The sequence below is a fragment of the Camelus ferus genome, chromosome 30 (assembly GCF_009834535.1).
Source record: "Camelus ferus isolate YT-003-E chromosome 30, BCGSAC_Cfer_1.0, whole genome shotgun sequence".
NCBI lineage: Eukaryota > Metazoa > Chordata > Mammalia > Artiodactyla > Camelidae > Camelus > Camelus ferus.
In genome coordinates, this window is record NC_045725.1 from 14,453,956 (window position 1) to 14,475,712 (window position 21,757).

At 38.1% G+C, this 21,757-nt stretch overlaps 1 protein-coding gene across 5 annotated transcripts in view; it reads right to left on the minus strand.

The window, feature by feature from the left end:
* Window positions 1-6,733: 6,733 nt before the first annotated feature.
* SMAD2 (SMAD family member 2) overlaps window positions 6,734-21,757 on the minus strand; it is a 72,681-nt gene continuing 57,657 nt past the window's right edge. For 4 of the 5 annotated variants that reach the window (XM_032470495.1, XM_032470496.1, XM_032470493.1 and 1 more), the window contains 4 exons: window positions 21,515-21,727; window positions 18,619-18,756; window positions 18,315-18,459; window positions 6,734-15,111 (listed from right to left, as the gene is read on the minus strand). In XM_032470495.1, coding sequence (XP_032326386.1) covers window positions 14,988-15,111; window positions 18,315-18,459; window positions 18,619-18,756; window positions 21,515-21,727 — 620 coding nt within the window. In that variant the 3' untranslated portion in view covers window positions 6,734-14,987. The remainder of the gene's footprint in view (window positions 15,112-18,314; window positions 18,460-18,618; window positions 18,757-21,514; window positions 21,728-21,757) is intronic. The other variant, XM_032470497.1, reaches the window with a different exon arrangement.

Consider the following 21,757-nt stretch of genomic DNA (forward strand, 5'->3'; position numbering starts at 1 on the left):
GTACTGAGTATGTACGGGCTCTAGGAAGGGGCAAGTGGCAGCTGAGAATTGAAAATCTGAGATGGAATGACTGAGAAGGAACGAATTCTGGAGAAACCAGGCAGAACCAGCTGGGCTCAGAGTCCCTGGCTTAGTCCCGACATAAGACAATTGTCCCTCTGCCACTGGGCTGAGGAGGGGAGGAGGGGCTGGTGGCTAGGAGAATGGAAGTTTCAGAGAGTTGCTGTGGGACCAGCAGGGAGGTCACCTAAGGGATGGTAAAGACACATCTCACCTCTCAGAACCTGGAGATTAGATCAACTTCCCTTGCAAATTTAACTCCCACTCCATATTTAGTAAAGACAAAAATACCCAAAGGCTTTCTTCAGGGAGGGCTGTGAAAGTGGATTGGAATGGAAAGAAATTCAATTTTTTTTTTTTTTTACCGTATCTATGTATTGTTCAGAAGCTTTGGTTTTTATGAAAATAATGTTCTTATGTAACTGTGTAGCTTAAAAAATAAAACTACCAAAAATACCTAAGTGTATTATGACATTTTTGGATTGTATGTAAAACATGTAATACTTTTGGATAATACATTTATAAGTTGGGAAATAAGAAGATAGAACTTGATTTACTAACTGCCTGAACAATTGACCAAAACATTAACAAGGCAAAATGGTTTAATATAGTATTACTAATTGATTAATTATGTTTAATACGTGTGTCCAGTATATTGTCTATGCTCATTGTATCTGAACACAATGCTAGCTGGTCAATAAAATTCTTTGGTACAACTGCACACTTTTATTTTAGGACACTTGCAACAGACAAGACAAATGTTTGGTTCAAAATACGCTAATCAAATTACATAGTCAGTTGAAGGCACATAAAAAATCATGCCTCCAAAAGAATGTCTAAAATCTTTGTATTTAATTTCAAACACCAAATCTTTTGTGTTGCTCAAAGCAAGTAAAAAAAAAAAACATTACATGTCCTTTATGGCTTGCTGAATGGCTTAATGCATTTTAGAGATTTTTCTTATGATTTGTAATAGCTTTCACTAACTGAATGCACTGTTAGAGAAACTTCAAATAGTTCCTGTTGACAATACACATACATCCAAAGTAAGGAGGAGAGGAAAAAATATACACCAAACAGTGGTTTCCTCTGGTGGTTGTAATCTGGGTGATTTTTTTTGTGGGTGTTTTTGTATTTTACAAAAATAACAGGTTTAAGTAAAAAAAGTTCCATCCACTGTGCTGCCAGTAAAAGACCACAACATATTTTTGTGTATTTACATGAATATGATGATCAAAAGGAGTTGTGTGAGCACTGAAGAGGTGTGGGGGGGAGGGGAACTCATTTAAACTCAAATTCGAGGAGAAATAGACTCAGTTCTCTGACAAACGTGGTAGAGTCATTGGGCGCACAGAAGCTGAAGGCTGAAGCCTACTCCAGTTTCTAGAGCTACTGAGCCAGATCCCCAAGGAGACACTCACTTCCTAACTTCTCCAACAGTAGAGACTCAGACTCTCAGACAACTTTGATACCTATAGTAAAGAAACAGGCCCCAGATAATTGTGGGCTTTCCTTTTGGAAAATTTGTGTCAGTTACAACGTACTGGGCTCAGTCACCCGGATCGGTGCTAAAGCATGGTTACTGGTGGCGTTTCCCTGAAGCACTCCATGCACCGGAAGGCGCCAGCAGAAGGCAGGCAGGCCTACAGCTTCTTTGCATATAAGAAGCCCCAGAAAAGCTTTGGAAGTGGCACTGACGAACGTGAAGTCCATCACTGAGAAAAGGTTTCTCTGAATTGGATGCTTCCTTTCACCTCATTTGTGAGGTGGGCTCTTCTGGTTCTAGTTCTGTACAAGCCAGGCTCAGAGCTTAGAGGGTGCTAATTCCGGTCAGGTGACAATGGCCTGGGGCAACCGCAATGACGGACCTAAAGAGTAGACAGAAAATACATCGCTTTGGTTCTGACTCACCTTCATGGCGTATTTACCAGAGGCTTCTGCTTACTGCTCCACGGACTGAAAACGCTCAAACCAGTCAGATCCCAGCACGGGGTCCCCTCAGCTTCTCCCCGCATTTCCCACTCTTCACTGGCAAACAGCACAACTGTCAGACAACACAGTGTGGGGGCCTGCTGGGTGGATTGCAGTCAGGGCCCCGATTTGTCACCCCCTCCTGGGATCTCCTCCTTTGCCACTTCACTGCGAGCATCCTTCCACTCTGAGCTTAGCCACGGGGCTTGCAGCCGGGGGGCAGGAAGCAACCATACAGACTTGAAAGGAGCTTGTGAAAACATGCCTGGGGGTAGCTGAGGGAGGACAGGACACAGAAAAGGCCCAGGGCGCTGCAGTCAAGGCCACATCCCCAGTGAGCCAGGCAAAACTAGAGCTACCCAGAGCTGCGCCATCTAGATCACGGCTCTAACTCGTAAACTAAATGAGCGTTTCTAATTGCATGCCACTGGGCTTTTATGGTTGCTATGCATTACTTTTGTGGCACCAGATAATTGCTACGGTGGGTTTTCATTTATTTGGCTTCTGAGTGTAGATCTCTCGCAGCTTTTCCGAGGCAGGTTTGGTAGCAATGACCTTCGCTGCACCGACTGCGGATTCAGGCACCCACCGCTGAATCTCCGCCCCGTGTGAACTGCTCTCATCTGCTCCTCACAGCCACCCTGAAAGTAACTTCCTTATTTTGTGGAATTTGAGGCAATGAGGAACTTGAAGCAGACTGATGAAATTATCTATCTAAAGTCACTGCAAATTGGCAGAATCAGGGCCCAAAACCAAGACTTCTGATTCTGAGTTCACTTGTACTTCCCATTGCGTCAGAAAAGGTAAGGGCTTCAAACCAGCAGAATGTTATTCTGTCCGAAGTCATCAAAAACAGAAAGTTTGTTTAAAGAAGGCAGTTAAAGTTTTATTCCATTATCCAAGGTAACTGAAGTATCTGACAGGGCTGTTTTCAAGCATTCCACCCTTAGCATTCTCTTTGCTTAAATATCCTTTAAGACATCGCTATTCCCAGTTGAGAAGCAGCCAGACAACCAAAGAGACTAAATTATATAGATCTTCCACCATATCTCAGTTTTATTTTAAAGGATTTTATGTTCAATACGCCTCTTCAGCCAATCACTAATTATGTCAATTGTAAATGTGAAGATTAATTGTTCCCTGGTGGCAATACTGATAATAATAAAAGTATATACGTGAAAATATAGAGTGGATACACAAAATATGCACCCATTTTCAAAGGTGATCTTCTGAAGAATAACAAGCCAGATTCTTAGACATCTCTCGCTTTTGTGATTTTGTCTCTTAAAAAACAGAAACAAGGTGGGAGGGTGTAGCTCAAGTGGTAGAGCGCACGCTTAACATGTATGAGGTCCTGCGTTCAATCCCCAGTGCCTCCTCTAAAGATAAACCTAATTACCACCTCCAACATTTTTTTTTTAATTTAAAAATGCAACATAGAAACAAATCAATTATTCTAAAATAAGGCAGTTTTCTAAGGGTTACTTTAATTGCAGGAGGTTATAGGGGCAGGCTGGAAATAGGGGGAAGCAGAACACAGAGAATTAAGTGACATTTTGGTGAATGAAAATTGCACCATATGAGATGCTATACAAACGCGGCTACAAACTTTACTCCAAACTTAGTTTTTTACCAGACCTAGCTTGACTTTATTAACATATTTGACTTTCTACTTATGTTAAATTTAAGCACCTGGATCCGGGACTGAAAAAAAAAGACAAGAAAACAATTGTTTCATTAAAAAGTAGTTCAACTTTTAGATGATAACATTTTGTCAGTGGTCGTTGCTTTAGAATCTAAACACTGAGTTTTCCTTTGCATCACACTTCCTTTACGCATGTAATTTGGAGCAGAAAATTCCCCCTTTAACAACTTCAGAGCAAAGCAAGAAACCACAGTGGTTTGTAGGCCACTAATTCTGTTACAGATGAAAGCATTCAATTATCTCTGTAAAATTCAATTCCTTAGAAAATGTGTTTGTGATTGACTAAGAACATTTTAAAAATGTGGTGATACCGCATGCTATTAGCCAAGATCTTGATTTAAAAGTTGGAATGAAGTAGCTTGTGGTTCTTGGGTAAAACAAAGACACTAATCTGTTTTTTTTTTTTCAATATAAAAATATTTTCAATATAAAAAGGCAACCTAGAATACTCTTATTCCAGATGTTAAACTAGCCTTATGTAAATCTTCATTTTTCCCACTGCAGCCCAAACATATTTAAAAACTGCGAACAATCATTTAGAAGTGGGCTATCAGTTATAATAAAATCTTATTTACAAGGCATTTATATTTAAAATAGTGTGATCAAATACTGCCAATGGCAAGTCAATATAATTTAGAGAGAAGATCTCTCATGAAAACCTTAACAAGATTTAAAATCGGAGTTAAATCTGGCTTAAGTTCAAGATGGGTGGTCTCAATGGAGACCGCTGGCAGTGGTTAAGCCTCTCTGATGACTGCTGCTTCTCACCATAGAAGCCCACATATACACTACATTACAGAGTTCTGCATAAAATTTCAAAGGGTTCTCCAATAATCTCCAGCTGTGAGCAGAAAGCTAAATTTCCCTTAATACATACACACCTGCATACGTACATGTTTAAACTCCCGCTGCCACCCCAGACAAGCACCCCATCCTCGGCTGGCATCATGACTGGCATTCTCAAGTCCTTGGCCCCCGCCTGCCAGCTCAGTAGTGCAACCTCTACGCAGAAACCCCAGGTGTAGAGCTATCTGTGGCTTTTACCCCCAGCAATCTAGGTTCTGTTGTTAGATGTGGGGTTCACAGTCGCATCTACGTAGCTTCTGGTTGTCAGTCTTCTGCTCACCATACACAGCAGCTCAGCAATGTTGTCCAGCTTTCACACACATTCAGAGCCACAAGCCAAGAGTTATTTCAAGATCTCATTTTGACTGGCTTCAAAAGTCCTCTCCACCTACCCAAATTCAATGCATCCTTGAACACTGTGCTTAAATGGTATTTTGTCCTTCCTTGTCTTGCACCACATTGTTCAGAAGCAACTTCTCCTTCCTCTGTGATCTCATCTCTTTCCTAAACCACTTCTTAAACTTTTTAAGCAAACTTATTGCCACGTAGAGTTAAGGTAGGTGCAGAGGAAGCCAACAATTGATAATTGTAAAAATTATGGCAAATCCATAAACTCCATTTACTCTGTAACAAACAGTAAGGTCATGTAGCTTGGACTGGAGCACAGTAACATATCCTGCGTATCTTCCTAAAGATCACGCTTCAGTCTGTTGTTGGCTTATCACAGTACTTGTTACCCATAACCTGATTCAGTGTTCTTGCCTGCAGTTAATGTGGTTGATTTTAAGAACACAATTGTGACGTCTATCTGCAAACTAGCATCACTTAAACCAATTCTACAAGTATTTCCGTATCTATTCATGGTAGCAGAAGATAGCTTTTACGTATAACTTTGACTTTTTTTTTTTTGGATTCCTGCATTTGCAAACTTTTGATTTTTAGGTTGGGCTCATCTTACATTATTTTAATGAAAAAGATGAGTGTTAAAAAGGAAGCTGGGTAACTGCTTGGTGCAAATATATTCTTGAGCAGCAGATGAACCATCTTCACCCTAGTTCCTGGACACACCTGGTGCCTGAAACAAGTGCACTGGAGACATTCGTTTGAAAGCCCTAGTGTGAGAAGGGTGCCTATTAATATCAATCTATTTTGAAGCAAGAAAAAAAAAGGACTTGGCAAGTGGGGAGAAAACCCAAACATACAAACAATACTTCTCTCCTACTCTTCAGCCCCATGATGAATATGGACAATTATGGACACCAGGGTTGTTATAAAAGTCCCCCGGTGCAGATAACCAGGGTTGCCAACAGCAGGAATGTGCCCAAGGTGAAGTGACAATGGAGAAGGATCTCTTCTAGTCATCTGTCAACTGAAGTGATGTAGTTCAATGTTGGAAGGCTCCTTTTAGATTGTTTATAGTTGTGGTGTAGCAATTTACGTAGGATTTAAGAAGGTTTTCTACCGATACAAAATTGTTAATGAGATTATGCCAGTCCCTGGGCTGTTCAGTGCTGAGTGTGCTTCTGTATTTTAGCTTTTGAGGTCCTGTTTGTTGCATCCTACAGCACGTGTGTTTTAAATGGTTTGGAGGAAGCAGTCTGCTAACCAGAGAAGTACTGATACATCCTAGGAAGTGAGGTCTCGTAAGGCACAAAGTCTGGTTGATCTAAAAAGTTTGTTTTTCAATTATTTCAGGACAATGAGAAAACAAATTACATCTTATATAATGTTTTTCAGTGGAGTCTTTCAAAAAATAGCTTTTGTTTTTTTTGCTAAGAGTACATCTTGAGAGTAAATGTGACTTCCACCTTCTAGTCTGTTGTTTATAGCATAGATTGTACGTATTAGATCATTATTTTGGCATAGGCAAGCTCTGAAATAAACTAAAACGCCTAACTTACTAGCACTGTGAGGTGTTGGGTGTGTATATTAAGCAGTGCATATCTGTGTGCCAGGGGAGTGGGATAAACTTTTTATGTAACACCAAGCTTAAAAAGTAAAAGGATACACTCTTAATATTGTAATTCCATTATGTGAAATACACACAATAAATTTTTTCGTTTCTGTATAATTTAGGGTGTGGTCAGCAAAATATAATCCCCTCTAAAAGATCAGTTTAAATCAAAATCAATGAAAACAATTAAAAATTAGTCTCATAATAACATGGTAAACAACTCAAATGGCTTTTTTTTTTAATGCTAGGAAAAATGTTCACCTTTTCAATGGTGAAAGTACTGTTAACACAGGCAGAGCAAACAAGGTAAAAAGTGAGAGCACATACAGACACACACAAATATATATAAAAATTGACCAGAAATCACAGGACATTTAAGCGATGTTTTCTTAAGTAGAACTATTTCTTTTTTTTTTTCTTTTGTACTTTAAATAGACTAAAATATTTGGTGTGGGTGGAGGGAAGGAAATCAGTATTTCACAATCTTAACTTGAAAACCAGCTGACATAAAGCCTCAGCTCATTGTTTAATTTTTTTTTTAAATGGAACCACATATTTCGACAATCATAGAATTAAAGCTTACAAAGAACACATCTACCATCTACATCACAGTGCACAGAGGATGCGGTCTCTGAGGACTACCACAGGGGAACAGTAACAGACTCTGCATCCATCATATTGCATTACAAAATTAATGCCGTCTGAGAGAAGTCTCACCTCCCGTGGCCTGCTGTTGTAGCTGGTTAGAGCACCTGAGGGGTAGGAGGCTGTCAGAACTGAGGGCACTGCTCGGTTTGGGTCAGCACACTCAGTTCCTTCACCCGCCATTGGCTGATGCATTTAGTAATCTCAACATGACATTCACTGAGAAGAAACATAGTAATACCACATTCTGGCTTCTTGGGCAGGATAGTCTGGGGAATGTAGTAGAGAATAGAGCATCAAAAGCCAGATTTTTCCCTCAAGAGAGAAGAAATCCACAACGCTGTTCAGTTTTAAAATTTAAACCATGAAAATTTAAATTTCAGGTTAAATTTAACCCCATTAAGACATGATCTGTGCTTACGAATACACACAGGTTCTGAAGAATTTTGCTATCTAGTGGCCTCTTCTGTTTCATTAGGCTCCCAGTTACCTTCCCTAGATCACTAAGTGTTAGTCTCACTGTAACACTGGTGCCATTAGCTATTATTTGCTATAAAATCTCACATTCCATCCACAGTAATCAGTGATTGGAGGACACATATCCAAGTATCAGGAATGGTGACAGCCATAGGGCAGCTGAATTTAACTGCAACTGTCACAACCATTAAGGTGAGGGTAAATCAGAACACCCGGGGCCTTGCTGGGATTAGCTCTGAACATCCTGCACGCAGGGGACTCAGTCCGAGGCACATCAGGGCAGCCTGTCCCCCTAAGAACACTACTCACTCCTACCTTAGCTTCGCTACAGGAAGGGTAAAAATTTTCAAGGGCACAGGGCTACTTATGAGGGAATCAGCTCAGAAATATTTTTAGGACACTGGCTAATACCTAGTGCTTAGAAGTCCATAAGTACCTTATTTAACAGTGTCGATTTTAAGAATAGTTGGCAGTCCTTAAGCAAATTAGTGAGCAGTATATAAAAGTTCATCCTTGAAACCTGTTTTTAGACAAATCTTCAGTAGATTCTTCTGGTTTTGTCCATATAGTATCTTTTTGAGATTTTCAGAGCTAAATGAGTAATCCAGTTTTATATCTTTTCTTATCTTTTTTTATTTTTTAGCTGAAAACACCGCCAACTATTTCCCACATTCTTGCTTCATATATTAAAAAGAAGACTGCCAACTAGAGATATTTCCCTCAGATTACAAAGGCGTAGAATTATGTTACTTTTAACTGTGCTCTACCAGAAGGTCTGGCCTTGGGAAAAGATGGCAAAAAAAAAACAACAACAACAAAAAAAACCCCTCTGATATGAACATTTTTATTTTGCCTACAGTGCTGTGATCTAGCTCAACAACTGCACAACTGCTTTCATCTTAATCTTTCATTTTTCTTGTTTTGTCCTCTTGTATAGAAATGGTTAGTGTCACAGTTTCATTATCAGTAATAAAAAGACATAAATATCTACGCCTTAGAGGCCAGGGCCAAAAAAGCAAAAACAAAGCCTGAGGTAAAGTTGATCTAAGAAACAACCATTTTGGGTTCTACATTTTGGCAAAAAATAGGGCTTTAAAAAATAAAAGGTAAAATCCATGCATGTTACCTACTTGCTATGTGTTTGACGATTATTTCTTGTGATGTAAATTTAAATTAACCTGTGTGTATATCAGTTACATAAAACCAACAAATGACTACATTCTTAAAGCAGGTACATTACATTCATCAGAAAAAGACCCTAATCTTTTTCACCATTTCCCACCTATTTGAACAATTCAAGAATGTGAATAGAGAGTGAGAAACAGGTAACATATTTTCTTAGGAACTTATTGATAAAGGAAAACCTCTTTGGAAGGAAAGAGACTTCAGTAAGACTTCTATTCCTATAGACAAATGCTGGGAACCAACTTTATGCTACAGCACTGTAAAGGGTAGGACTTCATACAGAACAAGAAATAGAGCAAGTTATCTATAGTGAGTAACATTGTAAAATAGCCAAAAACTTTAAAGCCACAGGGAGTAAGAACAGTAGACTGCGAGATGAAAAGTATATAATAGTTCAGGAATTTTGGAATTCTAAAACTTCACTTTTATCTTTAAATCAATATATTATGGATTTCATGATTCAATAAATTATCATCCTTAATTAGAAAGGAGAAGTAAATTCCTTACCCTCCATCCGAAAGAGCAAACTGGAAATTCTGGAAAAGCTAAGAGTTTGTGGGGTTTTTGCTTTGCTTTATTTTTTTAGAGAGGGTGGGAAGACATCATTTTGGGGGAAATTTAGTTGCAGAAAAATCTAAAATTGCTTTATGTGGAGTTAATGAATCCTCACTCCCAGCATTATTACAAAGGGCCCTTACACATCTCAACCAACAGGGAAATTCTGGGTCTATTATGGATCTCATGGCAGCAAACCAACTGACACTGAAGGCAACAGGCTAATACACTCTGGTCAGATCCTCTGTGAATCAGAAGTGGCCCAAAGAACTCTGAAAATCCATTTCTGCTGAGCACAGCTGAGAAAGTCATGTCTGAACCATCTTCAGGCTATCCTTAAATACAGGGCAAACTGCCTTGGTAGTGGTACTTCCCAGGGTATCTTAAGCAGCAATCTTATGCCAGGAGGAAACAGCAAGGGTGGGGGTCACACACTCTAACATTATTATTTTTTTTAAGTTAACCTTAAGTCAGTACACCTTCCAGAGCTTTCCTTTTTTTTGATGTTAGTGAATTCCAGTTATGACTCTTAATTGTCAAGCTGCTTAAAAATGGCATACTAACTGAACCACCAAATTAGGACTCCGGCAGAATAAAAAATTTACTCTGAAGGGCTGCCCAAGAAAGGAAAATGTCCGCAAGCAAATTAATCTTTTACTGAGATCTTGAGATATAAACAACAGAATCATTGAACACTATTAAAATGTATGCAGATAAATAACCCCCTAGTGTTAAGATTTTTCTATGAGTGTATATGTATATATAAATCCATACATACACATTATATATTCCCTACTAAAAAGATTTAAGGCAATTATGCTATATATAAAGTTAGCTATAATATGCAAGGTAAAACAGGTCCTACTCAAATTCTGTGAACACATTAGACAAGTTCTTATCATAAAAGCTATCACGAGGCTATCAATGCCGAGTGTAGCTCACCTTTCCTGGTTGAGGCTCCAAACACAGGAATTCCACTCCAAGAGATAATTTGTCCCTCAGTTGCATACACAAAAGGTAGTCTGAACAGACAAAATATTTATGAAAACTTGAAAAGGAAGACAGAAAAGGAACTCAATAGTATTCTGACAACCTCTAGACATCACACATTATCATTACTACTCTTGATTGTACTAAATACAACAATCCAATAGGCTCCAATGTGGAAACGGGGTGAATATTATGGGGAAATCACTGGCTGCAATTGCCAGAAAAGTTCATAACCCTAAATATAATTTAAAACAGAACCTGATGGTTTATCTATTTGATCATCACAAAGACATTTTAACTGAAGAGAATCTGAGTCATTTGTAAGATTTAAGTGATTGACCAATCTAAATAACATCGACCTTCACGATGAGGAAAGTAGGACCCTGGGCACGAACAGCACCGTCCTTTTTGGTCTTTAGTAAAAGTTCAAAGGAGAGAAACACTGATGTATGCAGATAAAACATGGCTGGCAAGGAAGAGGGCAACCAGCAAAACCACTAGGGATACATGCTGTCAAGGAGAGGAAGAATAAAATTCAGCTGATGAGCATAATGGATTTAGTAAAGTAAGGCTCATGAAGGAAAGAAAATGAGCAATGATTTGTTATGTCTAAACACCAATGTGTTGCATCAGAGTAAGAGAAAAGATCACGGTTGCTTATGTCCACAGACTACTTAGTTATCTAAAGAGACACGGGGAACGGTGGAGGGGGTGGCAAACTGAAACGAATGTTTAGCTATGATAGCAAAGACCATACATAAAGACAGATTTTAAGTACAGTGAGGATTGTCTTATGTTACATTATATCCCACCATCAACCACACCAGAAGGGTGCTGATTATTGAATAAATGCTCAAAGTATTTAGTTATTTAAAAAAAGAGAAAGATGTTAAAGGTATATTTGGACAGCTTTTGGAAGAGGTAGAGAAACCAACTGGGTATATATACTCTTTTATTTGATTTCAACTAACTAGCAAGAAACTAGACTGATTGTTTTTCACCTTCAAAATCTTAGTCTTGATGAAACTGACAATAAAGGCACAAATAAAGTGAACAAAGGAGAAAATCTGGCAATGTTTAAAAGGTAGGTGAATCAAGCGAAACTAGGTATGATTTAAGGTTAAATAAAAGTAGATATTAACAATTTGCAAATACATACTCAGAATACAGAATAAGAGTAAAAGTACAAAATAAGAATATCTAGCTTTCAAGAAAAATTGGGCAGATTTCCTTCTGGCAAAGTGGTAGGTCCTGAGAGAGAAAGTTAACCCCCAAAAGACAGCTTGCGGGTCAGTACCAAATCCCAGTCACATTTCTATTACTCAACATCTATCACACTGGCTGGGGAAGGGACAGGCATCAATAAATGCTTACTGAATGAATATGTATCATGATGTATAATTAGCATTCTAACTAGAGTAGTTCAAACCTAGCCAGGAAAGTCAAACTTTTTTTTAAGCAATAAAACTTTTTAAAAAAAGTAATCTATGTGGAACTCCAATACAGAATAAATATGAAGCTCACCCTGGTTAGACCAGACAGTGGGGACTACAATTCCCTAAAACAGCCCTAAGGTGTACGTAATCCACTGTGAAAACCACCCTTCATCTTAGAAATGGGCTAGAAAACACCATCACTCAGTTCTCATGTTGTTAAACTGAGGAAATTACCCCCACTGTGTACAAGATTTTCTAAATGATGCTGCTAATTTAAATAAAGGCAAAATTCTAGGCCAGAGATCCTATCACGGAAAAGAATGAAAACAAACTCTATAAAGGAAAATAACAATCAGCCAAAATTAGGCCACAGTGGACAGAATAGGATGCAAAAACAGCACCTCATTAAAAAGCAAATAAGATCATGAAACATATTCATGCAAATGTAACCACCACGAAGTCAACTGCTCAACAGGTCTAACTGCTCAACACAATAGGTGTTTCCAAAGAGTTCAGTGCCAGTTTCATACTGCACAGAAGAATCCCACCGTAGCCGCAGTGATGTGTTCTGCCTCTGAAATGTTAGAGATGGCACAGCTTCACAACCTATCAACGCAGGAGTAACTGCCAAGACCTCCCACCACTTCTGAAGCTGTTCTCTATCCCCAGACCTGTTCCCCAACATCACTGCAAGTTCTCGAGTAAACACTTCCAAAGGGCAGAGCCCCCACTGGTTATTTCCAACAGGTCTGACGGTGGTAACACCTAAGACATTTACTCTGCCCACAAGATGGGCTGTAGAAGCAGTAATTAGCGGGCAGCAGGACATCTGGAAGCAAGCAGCTAGTCCCTACAATGCTGAAAATTTGCCCAAGGCAGAATTAAAGAAATGGTTGTAAAATTAACAGGTACTGACTTGGTGCAAACTTTTTACAGTAAGGGCTTGAGGAAGGAGTGTTAGTAAGAATGACGCATGAAGCAGTCTATCACAAATTAAGGCCACCTTCAACTACTATAAACTGTAGAGCTGATCTGGTCCTCAAGTTTGGATCTGTGTAGAGGTTTCTGTATAAAGCATTAATACCCAATAATGAGTTTCCTTTAAAATGAGCCTTTGCATTTGGTGCCATTCTGCATGCCAGGAATCCCTGTTTTCCCTGGCTCTCCACACGGCTTGCTCCTCTCTCACATCAAGTGTTGGCTCAAGCATCACTACCTTGGAGAAGCCGCCTTCCCTCTGCTGTGCTCCGTCACAGTACCCTGTTCATCTCCTTCATAGACAAATAAGCTCATTAAGCGTCATAGAAACTGCTGTCTCAGCAAAGGCAGGGATCGTATCCGTCTTACTCACCTTCACCCAAAGGCCAAGAAACTGCCTGGCACACATAACAGGTGAACAATAAATATTTGCTGAATGAATAAAAAATTACTGCATCAAGTTTACATGAACACATATATGCACACACACATACAGGGAAACGGGGAACATCTAATAAAAAACCAAATGCTGAAAATATTGACAATAACACCTGTAGAGACAGGTGAGTATGTCTTCAAAAAAACAAGTACCAAAGATAATCTGTCTTCAAAAATATGAAAACGTACTAGAAGGGAACCAGGAGTGGTTATTTTCCATTTCTATTGAGATGCAAACAAGAAATGTTTAAACTGCAATGAGTTAACAACAGACATACGGATTATCTGCTGCAGAACGGACTTCTAACAGAGATTCTGAAATCTCCTGTCACTGCAGGGTGTAAAGCATGAGTGGTTCTAACAGTCACCACATATTCGGAGTAGTTAAGAACGACTCAGACTGTAGGTAATCATAATTAATTATAATTATAAAAAACTTGCTTAACTGTTTCTCCCCCAGTTTTTAAAATTTGAAATTCATAATTACGTAAAATAACACAGATTTTATAAATTTAATACAACATACCTTAAAAACAGATGGCCTTTTATCTGCTGATCAGACCTCAGCAGTACTTTTTCTAGATATTCTGCAGAAGCAATTACATTTACAAAAGGTCCATTTCATAATACAATCTGGTAAAACTAAATCCAATGAAACTCAACCCAAAGAGCACTAGGTCTGCTACTGAAATATTTTAAAGTATCTTTTAAAAGAGGTTTCTATATCTATAGATTGAGTTTTTAAACGGGATAAACATATTGAAATAATTGTAGTTTATCCCTGAAAATAATTATACTGCCACCTGTGCATTCTGTATGAGGTGTAGAGATAAATCAAAAGGCTGCTAGGTTACACAAGTCTATTATCTGTTGAAACTGAAATCTGGTGTAAGACAAAGGGACTCAGTCCATGTGAATCCTCCCTGCACCCCAGAGTTACTGGCGCCGGCAGTTTCAGTGCACCCAATATTGGTGCTGGATGTCAGGCTACGCTGTTTTGGTATCAGGACAAAAGTGGAAAAGGAGAAGAGGTTTGGAAAGATTTTCCACAAGGTTTCCCTATAATCAGATTTAGCAGTAAGTAAACAAACACAAAAAGAATGAATATTTAAGACCCACTGAACACATTAAGGTCAACGATTTCGAACGTTAATCCACTTTTCTTCCCCCAACAGTTTATTTTTGGTAAAAGGCAGAAAAAGTAGTTTTTCTACAAGGGAAATCTGCTTCTAAATGATAATTTGAAAATCTTGATATATATTATATATTAAAAAAAGACACACAAAAATAACGAAGAAGTGGGAATAACAGATTAGGTACTGTAACTTTATAAAGGCTTGCCTAAGTCAAGAAGCAGCACGCACACACCTAACTTATGCAAACTAAAAATGTATATAAACAGCACAACACTGATACTGGGTCATGATACATTACCTGTACACATAACTACTGCTGTTATTAATAAACCTTTGGGACACTCGGTTTTATGCCCAACAAGACATCAGCAAGTCTTTAAAATCTTCTCTTCCTCCTTTATGGGAGGATACTTCTAGACACTAATTTTCCCATCTAATATTCGAACATAGGAAACTGATTCCACAAGGTGCTTTAATTGATGAGACCTCAAGTGCTGTTTTCTGTCTTGAATTTTTGGATAGTAAACAGTCCATGGGGACCACACACAAACACTATGACAGAAGAGTTGGTACATTAAGTCTTTTGATGGGACTTGATCGGTGACGAGGCTTTACGACATGCTTGAGCAACGCACTGAAGGGGAGCCCATCTGAGTTAATACTTTGTCCAACCATTGTAGAGGTCCATTCAGATGAAGTTCAATCCAGCAAGGAGTACTTGTTACCGTCTGCCTTCTGTTTAAAAGAATGCAAGAAAATAATCATGAAGTTAAAAGAATAACAAGACTACGTAAGAAATTCAGATAAAAAGCTGTATATACTAAAACCTAGAACCTTCTGAACAAGTACCAAATTTAGGTATCTGTTATTTTGAAAACTGTTCAATCCTCAAAGTCTAACAGAGTACTTCTGATGAATTATTTTCTTTTAAAGAGATTTATAAAAACATTCTTTCCCCCTCAAATTAAAATTAGTCTGGTAACATTATTTACAATCCAAAATGGAACACCTTTAAGAGAGAATGTAGTCACTATAATCACTGCCAGCGCAGAAGACACAAACCAGCACTATCCGGATTATATAGAGTCACCCCACTTACTCATCATCCACAGAACAGAAGAGCGTCAAATAGCAAATGAGGTCTAAATGGAACACGGTTCAAATTTAAAGTGTATCAAAACAAAACAGAACCCTGACCCAAGTGTATCACAGAATGTGAAGAGCTGGAGCTCAACTCTCCCTGGCACAGCCAACAAACAGCACCCCTTTTAGCAGCACCACGCAGGGTTTTAACAGGAGACACCTCCAGTACGTCAACAAAATGAGCTACCCTCTGGGGGTCACAAGCTGTTCAATGACATCCTGTCACTTCTACATACTGATTTTAGTTTTGTCTTATTTATTATATACAGCAAGTCAGTAAGTCTTGTTTCTTGCTCGTTTCTTCAACATGACAGCATTTCAAAGATGAGAAAAGGCCAATAGCAACCGTCCACTTTCAAGTGACACATGCTCAATATAATTTAAAACTCAATATAATTTTCAGTAGCAGAAGGTGTCAGTGCCCCACTATACCCTTCAGATTTTTAAGTGTTCTCTAGCCAACCTCCAACTGTAGGTATCTGCATTTCTGTGCCTGAGAACTTCTCTGTTCTGTCCGCATACATAGCAGACTAACAGTGCCAGGAAATTAACGTCCCTAGGAACAGCCTTCAACCAATGACACAGGAATTGGCATTTAAATGCTAGGTTTCCTTTTTCCTCTGGGCGGGATAGTTCAGTGTGTTCTTTACTGTTTTCCTAAGGGAATAGCTCTAGTGTCCCACCCACTATCGTGATGGCTTAAGAATGGTACTGGCTGCCTTCCCTCCCCTACCTCCCATGCCTACTTCCTCCTTCCTTACTAGCATTCCCTCTATTTCTGAAATAAACCCCCTGCATGCAAACCCTTGTCTCAGGGTCTGAGACACACATGATCTGTCCCCCTACCCGTTTACTCATTTCAGTACTAGTGCACGTAACTGAGACATATTTCTCAATTAACTACGAATTCTTTATACATCTATTATTTCCTGCTTACTACATTTCCTGATTTTTATGCTGACAATCCAGGTGGCACTAAAGAAATTGAATAATAGTTTTAGAACCCAACCATCAGACCTACCTCCTCAGCTCCAGTGTCATTAAGGATAAAGGTTCCATAGTTCACAGATGTATGGGTATCTGAGTTATTCTGATCTATAAATGTTAAAGGAAACTACTCTGTTATCCAAAGTAGCGGTACCTGACCCCATTACCCATGAAAACATACTGTATATTACTCTCTCTCATAATTATAGATTTTAAATTATCTTTGGGTTAAAGAACAGCAGAGTTCACAGTGAATAAAGGGCAGTATCTCTCTCTGCCAATCAAAACTGGTCTTAACAAGAGACCCATAGATATACATGGAATTCTGACCTACGCAGTTCGCATTTAATTTCACTGAATTTCTACCATGTTCTGCAACATTCGAATCTTTTGAAGGAAAAAAAAGTCTGACCTAATAAACTGTTATCAGATAGTACTATTTGAATCCAATTTTAATATCAACTCAAGTCCAAAGGAAAAAAGAAACTCAGCATTCTTTAAAGTTATCACATCTCAAAAAGGAAATGATTAAAACAAAAGAGAACTACAGCAAAGTCAAAAAATGGATTCTTCTACTAATGTAACTTGGGCAAAATAGTGACAATAGTCTTCATTCTAGGATGTAAGTATGTAACACATAACATACTTTTATAAAAGTATTTAACCAGCAGATCTCAAGTCTCACCATCTCAAAAGTCATATACCTCACAAACCTGGTTTAAGACAGGGAGTCAAATTCAAATGAAATGAAATAAATTCTGAAGAGGGGCCCAAACTGCTGGATGAAACAGGAATACTGTTACTATGTGCATATCTTCTTAAGCAGGCATTCAGAGAGTAAGTAATATGAATTAGAGAAAGATTTTGTATTTTACTTATACTTCCATTCTGCAATATGCTGATGAAATCTTCCCTTTCTTTGATGTGGAATCCAATCGTTTAATTTAGCAATAACCTAATCTATCATATCCCGATGACAGATCAGGTTTTGTAAAACTCAACTACGTAACTGCTACTACTATCCTTAGAGAAGAGGCTAAGAGTCAAGGAGAGCTTTCCTCAAGTCCTGTCTCTACCACTTAGAATGTGTCCTTGGGCAAATTATCAAATCTTTTTGAGCCGATTTCCAAGTAAGTATTAGTTTGGACCATTTTTTACCTACAGAGATTGCAACCTTATAAAGAAAGGATAAAAACAGAAACAGTAATTCTTAGCCATGTTGAAAGGTATGAGATACTGCACTTAAAACACAGCACAGTAACCCCTTCACTTAACAAGTATCCCCTTCTATTACTGAATAAAGTTCTACCTTTTAACGTTATACAAATAAGTTGTCTCAACTTATTTGTCCAGCCTTATTCTTTATTTTTTATACTGTCAAACTGAACAGCATTCTATTGCCAGCATCATCATTTCCCAGCCCCTCAAACCTACGACTACTGAAATCCGACGCATCTTTCAGAACCTAGATCCTGTGCGGTCTCTACCTCCCCCAGCCCCCGTGAACCATCTCTCCTTCCATGAACTGACCTAACCCTTCAGGTACGCCATTTATGGTATTTAACACTGCATTCTGTTACAGGGCTTGTCCGTACACGTTTTAGGTCTATGTCTACAATGCCAGCACAGGACTTTGCAACAGTTTTGAATCTAGAGGCCACCCGCTTTCTTTTGTTATTTTACATAAAGATCTGCTGACTCTGTAAACCTCGATGAAAAGAAATGTATGTGAACCCCAGAGGACAAAAAGAATGGAGAAAAAACAATTACACTGTGGAAATTTAAGAACTGAATATGTTATTTCATACCGGTATTCTGCTCCCCACCCTTTCACAAAACTCATTCTTATGGTGCACATTCTAGTTAGCTGATATACGGCTTCAAAACCCTGATTAACAGACTGAGCCAGAAGAGCAGCAAATTCCTGGTTGTTGAAGATCTTCAAATTGCAGCCTATGATTGAAAAGAGTAAAACAAAATTGTGTGAAAAAGAAAATCACTATAATATAAAAGGGCTATAGATAACAGAATATGATCTAATTCCTAAAGTTAATAGCAACTAGAAAAACTCAGCCAGTTGAGAGAAGTGTATTTACGTTGTTGTATCCGTACCTGGTGGAATTTTGCACACTGTTGCAGGGTGCCAGCCGTATCTCTGATTACAATTGGGGCTCTGCACAAAGATTGCACTATCACTTAGGCACTCAGCAAAAACTTCCCCACCTATGTAATATAAGCGCACTCCTCTTCCTAAAACAAAATACGTACGGGATTAGTTTTACAACATTTACTATTTTAGCATGACTATGGAAGAATCTTCCTAGAGGAATACAAAAATGATACAAAGCGTTTTGATGACCCTTCCCATAGTCCATAGCTATGCTTTTCTGAAATCTAACTTCGAAACATACCACACTATATATTTTCCCAAGTATTTTTTTAACAATGACTTCATTGATTTGTAAAGATAATATATGCTCATTAAAAGTACTTAAACAATGTAGAAAAGTGCATGGATAGCAAAATAAAGAATTTCATACAAATTACACATTATTTTTAAATAAGTAAAAGAAATTGAGTTAATCAGAAGTTAACTAATGTTTGAATAAGTATGCCTTCATTATCATAAACAGTATTTCCTAAAAGATCCCATTGAAGTTAAGAAAAAAGGTAATAAAAATTATCAAAAGGTTAGTCATTTTCCCCCTTTAACACAATACATTATGGTGGCTACCAGATCCCTATTTATACAAACAGAATTAAGAAAAAATTATATTGGGATATTTTAATATACCTCTTTGACAGGTAAGTTATATTAGAGACATAAAAATTTGACATAAATTATACTTAAAATATTAGATACAAAAATTTTTTAAAAATTGTGAAAAGCAGAATTCTAAGACAGCACCTAAGATTCTCACCCATGTTGTGCAAACATCATCTCAATTACTCAATCAAATACTAAAACAGACTTTTCAGGTGTAATTAAGGTCTCAAATCAACTGATTGCAAGCTACAAAGACAATCTTTGGTGGGGCTGACTTAAGTGACAGGCCTTAAAAAGGATGGGGCCGGCTCTGGTAAAAGTGATTCAAAGTGTTGAATGAGAGGAATTCCACACAACAGCATCTCCATTGCTGACTGTGAAGATGGAGGGGGCCATGCGGCAAGGAATGCAGGAGGCTTCTAGTCGCTGAAAGCAGCCTCAGCTGACAGTCTGCAGGAAATGAGGATCTCAGTGCTACAACTTCAAAGAAGTGAACTCTGCAATCACCTGTGAGCTTGGAAGAGGACCTCAAGCCCCAGATGAGAACACAGCCCAGCTGACACCCTGACCTCCCCTTGTGAGGCCCTGAGGAGACTCCTAACCCACAGACACTGTGACAATAAATTTGTGCAGTTTCTGGCTGGTAAGTGTGTGGTAATATATTACACAGCAAAAGAAAATTAATAGAACAACCAATAAGACAGATTTAATACATAAATAAATATAGTACCTGGTGCCCTGTTCTCTTATGACTTCAGAATATTTATTTTAAAAAAGAGTCATACACTTCACCATCAGGAAAACATTAAGTCCAAAAAGTAGAGATTTTTCAGGCTATATTCTCTGATCAAAATCACCCAATAAACCAGAAATCAGAAGAAAGATGATGCAACAATTACAGCAATCTAAAATTTTGTAGAAGTAAATAAGGCAGGGTAAACTTTGCTAAATTTTTATGCAGAACCCTAATTAAAACACAGAAAAATCAGAACTACTTTAGTTAAAATGGGGTGGATATTCAGAGGCCTCTCTCACCTACAAGACACCTGAATACCTTAACAAGATAATATAAAGTTTACATGTCAAGCAAGATTTGAGAAATTCCACGCAAAGCCAACAGACTTCTGAAGTCACCAATACTTTGCAGTAACACCCTCACTCTGTGATCAGCATGATTTCTCATAGGAGATGATGGTTAATTAAATGGAAACAGAAGCAAACTATTATTAAAAAGTTACTTTAAGGTGATGAGAACTATGTCCAGGTATATTAGTGGCACTCAAACTAATTTTTTTTACCTCCTTGTCAAAAAAATCCTCAAGATTCCAAGGAGTTGTTGTTTATATGGATTACATCTATGGAAACTTACCATATTACATGTAAAACTGAGATTCAAAAAAAATTAATTCATTTGCAACTAAAAATAATAATCCCACTAAACACTAACATAAACAAGTTCATGAAAAATAACCATTTTCCAAAGCAAGAAAAGAATTAGTGAGAAGAGTAGCAATGTTTTATATTTTTTGCAAATCTCCTTCATTTTTGGCTTAAGAGAAGAGAGCAGAATTCTCTTCAGAGTCTACATTTAATTGCTTGCAAAACTGCAAGCCTTGTAGCCTCTGGAACACTTCCCTGCACAGTCATGAGAACGAGAGTGAAAATGGCCAACGGCACCTTAGTACCATTAGGAAAATAGCTTTCATCTCACAAACCTGCTCAAAGGGTGTCTGGGACCACCATATTTTGGGATCCTCTGAATTATTTTTGAACTATATTAAATGGTAGATCTTTGTTTTAGAGATCTTGCCTCAGATTTATGGTGTGCAGATTTGATTTAGTATATGAAGTCACTGAAAGGAGGGAAAAACTAGGAGATATAAACAAACTGAAGAAAAATTCATGACTTGTTAAAATTACAACCCTAACATCTGAACATGACAATTTTATGACTGGTAGAGACTCAGCAAAGTAAAGTTATTTCAACATGTATTTATTGAAGGACTTCCCAGTACTGACGGTGCCAGATAAAGAGAAGCCAAAGATGAAAGTCTGCAGATGGAAGGATCACCAGGATCTATTAAAAGTTGCGGAGCTGTGCACTTAAACGTGACTGCACTTAAGCTGACAGAGAAGGCAGGCTTTTTTGTACACAATCTCTTGATGTGGTAAACCACAAAGTGCTCACATTATGAGTATATGTCATTGGTTTTTCACACAAGGAAAAAAAAAAAAACATACCTATATGTCTTCTTGTCATTTCTACTGTAGCATTTCTGTTGACATTGGAGAGTAAACCTAGGCAGAACCTCTCTGAATTTGATGGATCTGTGAAACCGTCTACAGTGAGTGAGGGCTGTGATGCATGGAAGGTCTCTCCAACCCTCTGGTTTAATTCATAATATGCTATTGAACACCAAAATGCAGGTTCTGAGTAAGTAACTGGCTGCAAATCTGGGAGGGGAAAAAAACCAAACCCATAAA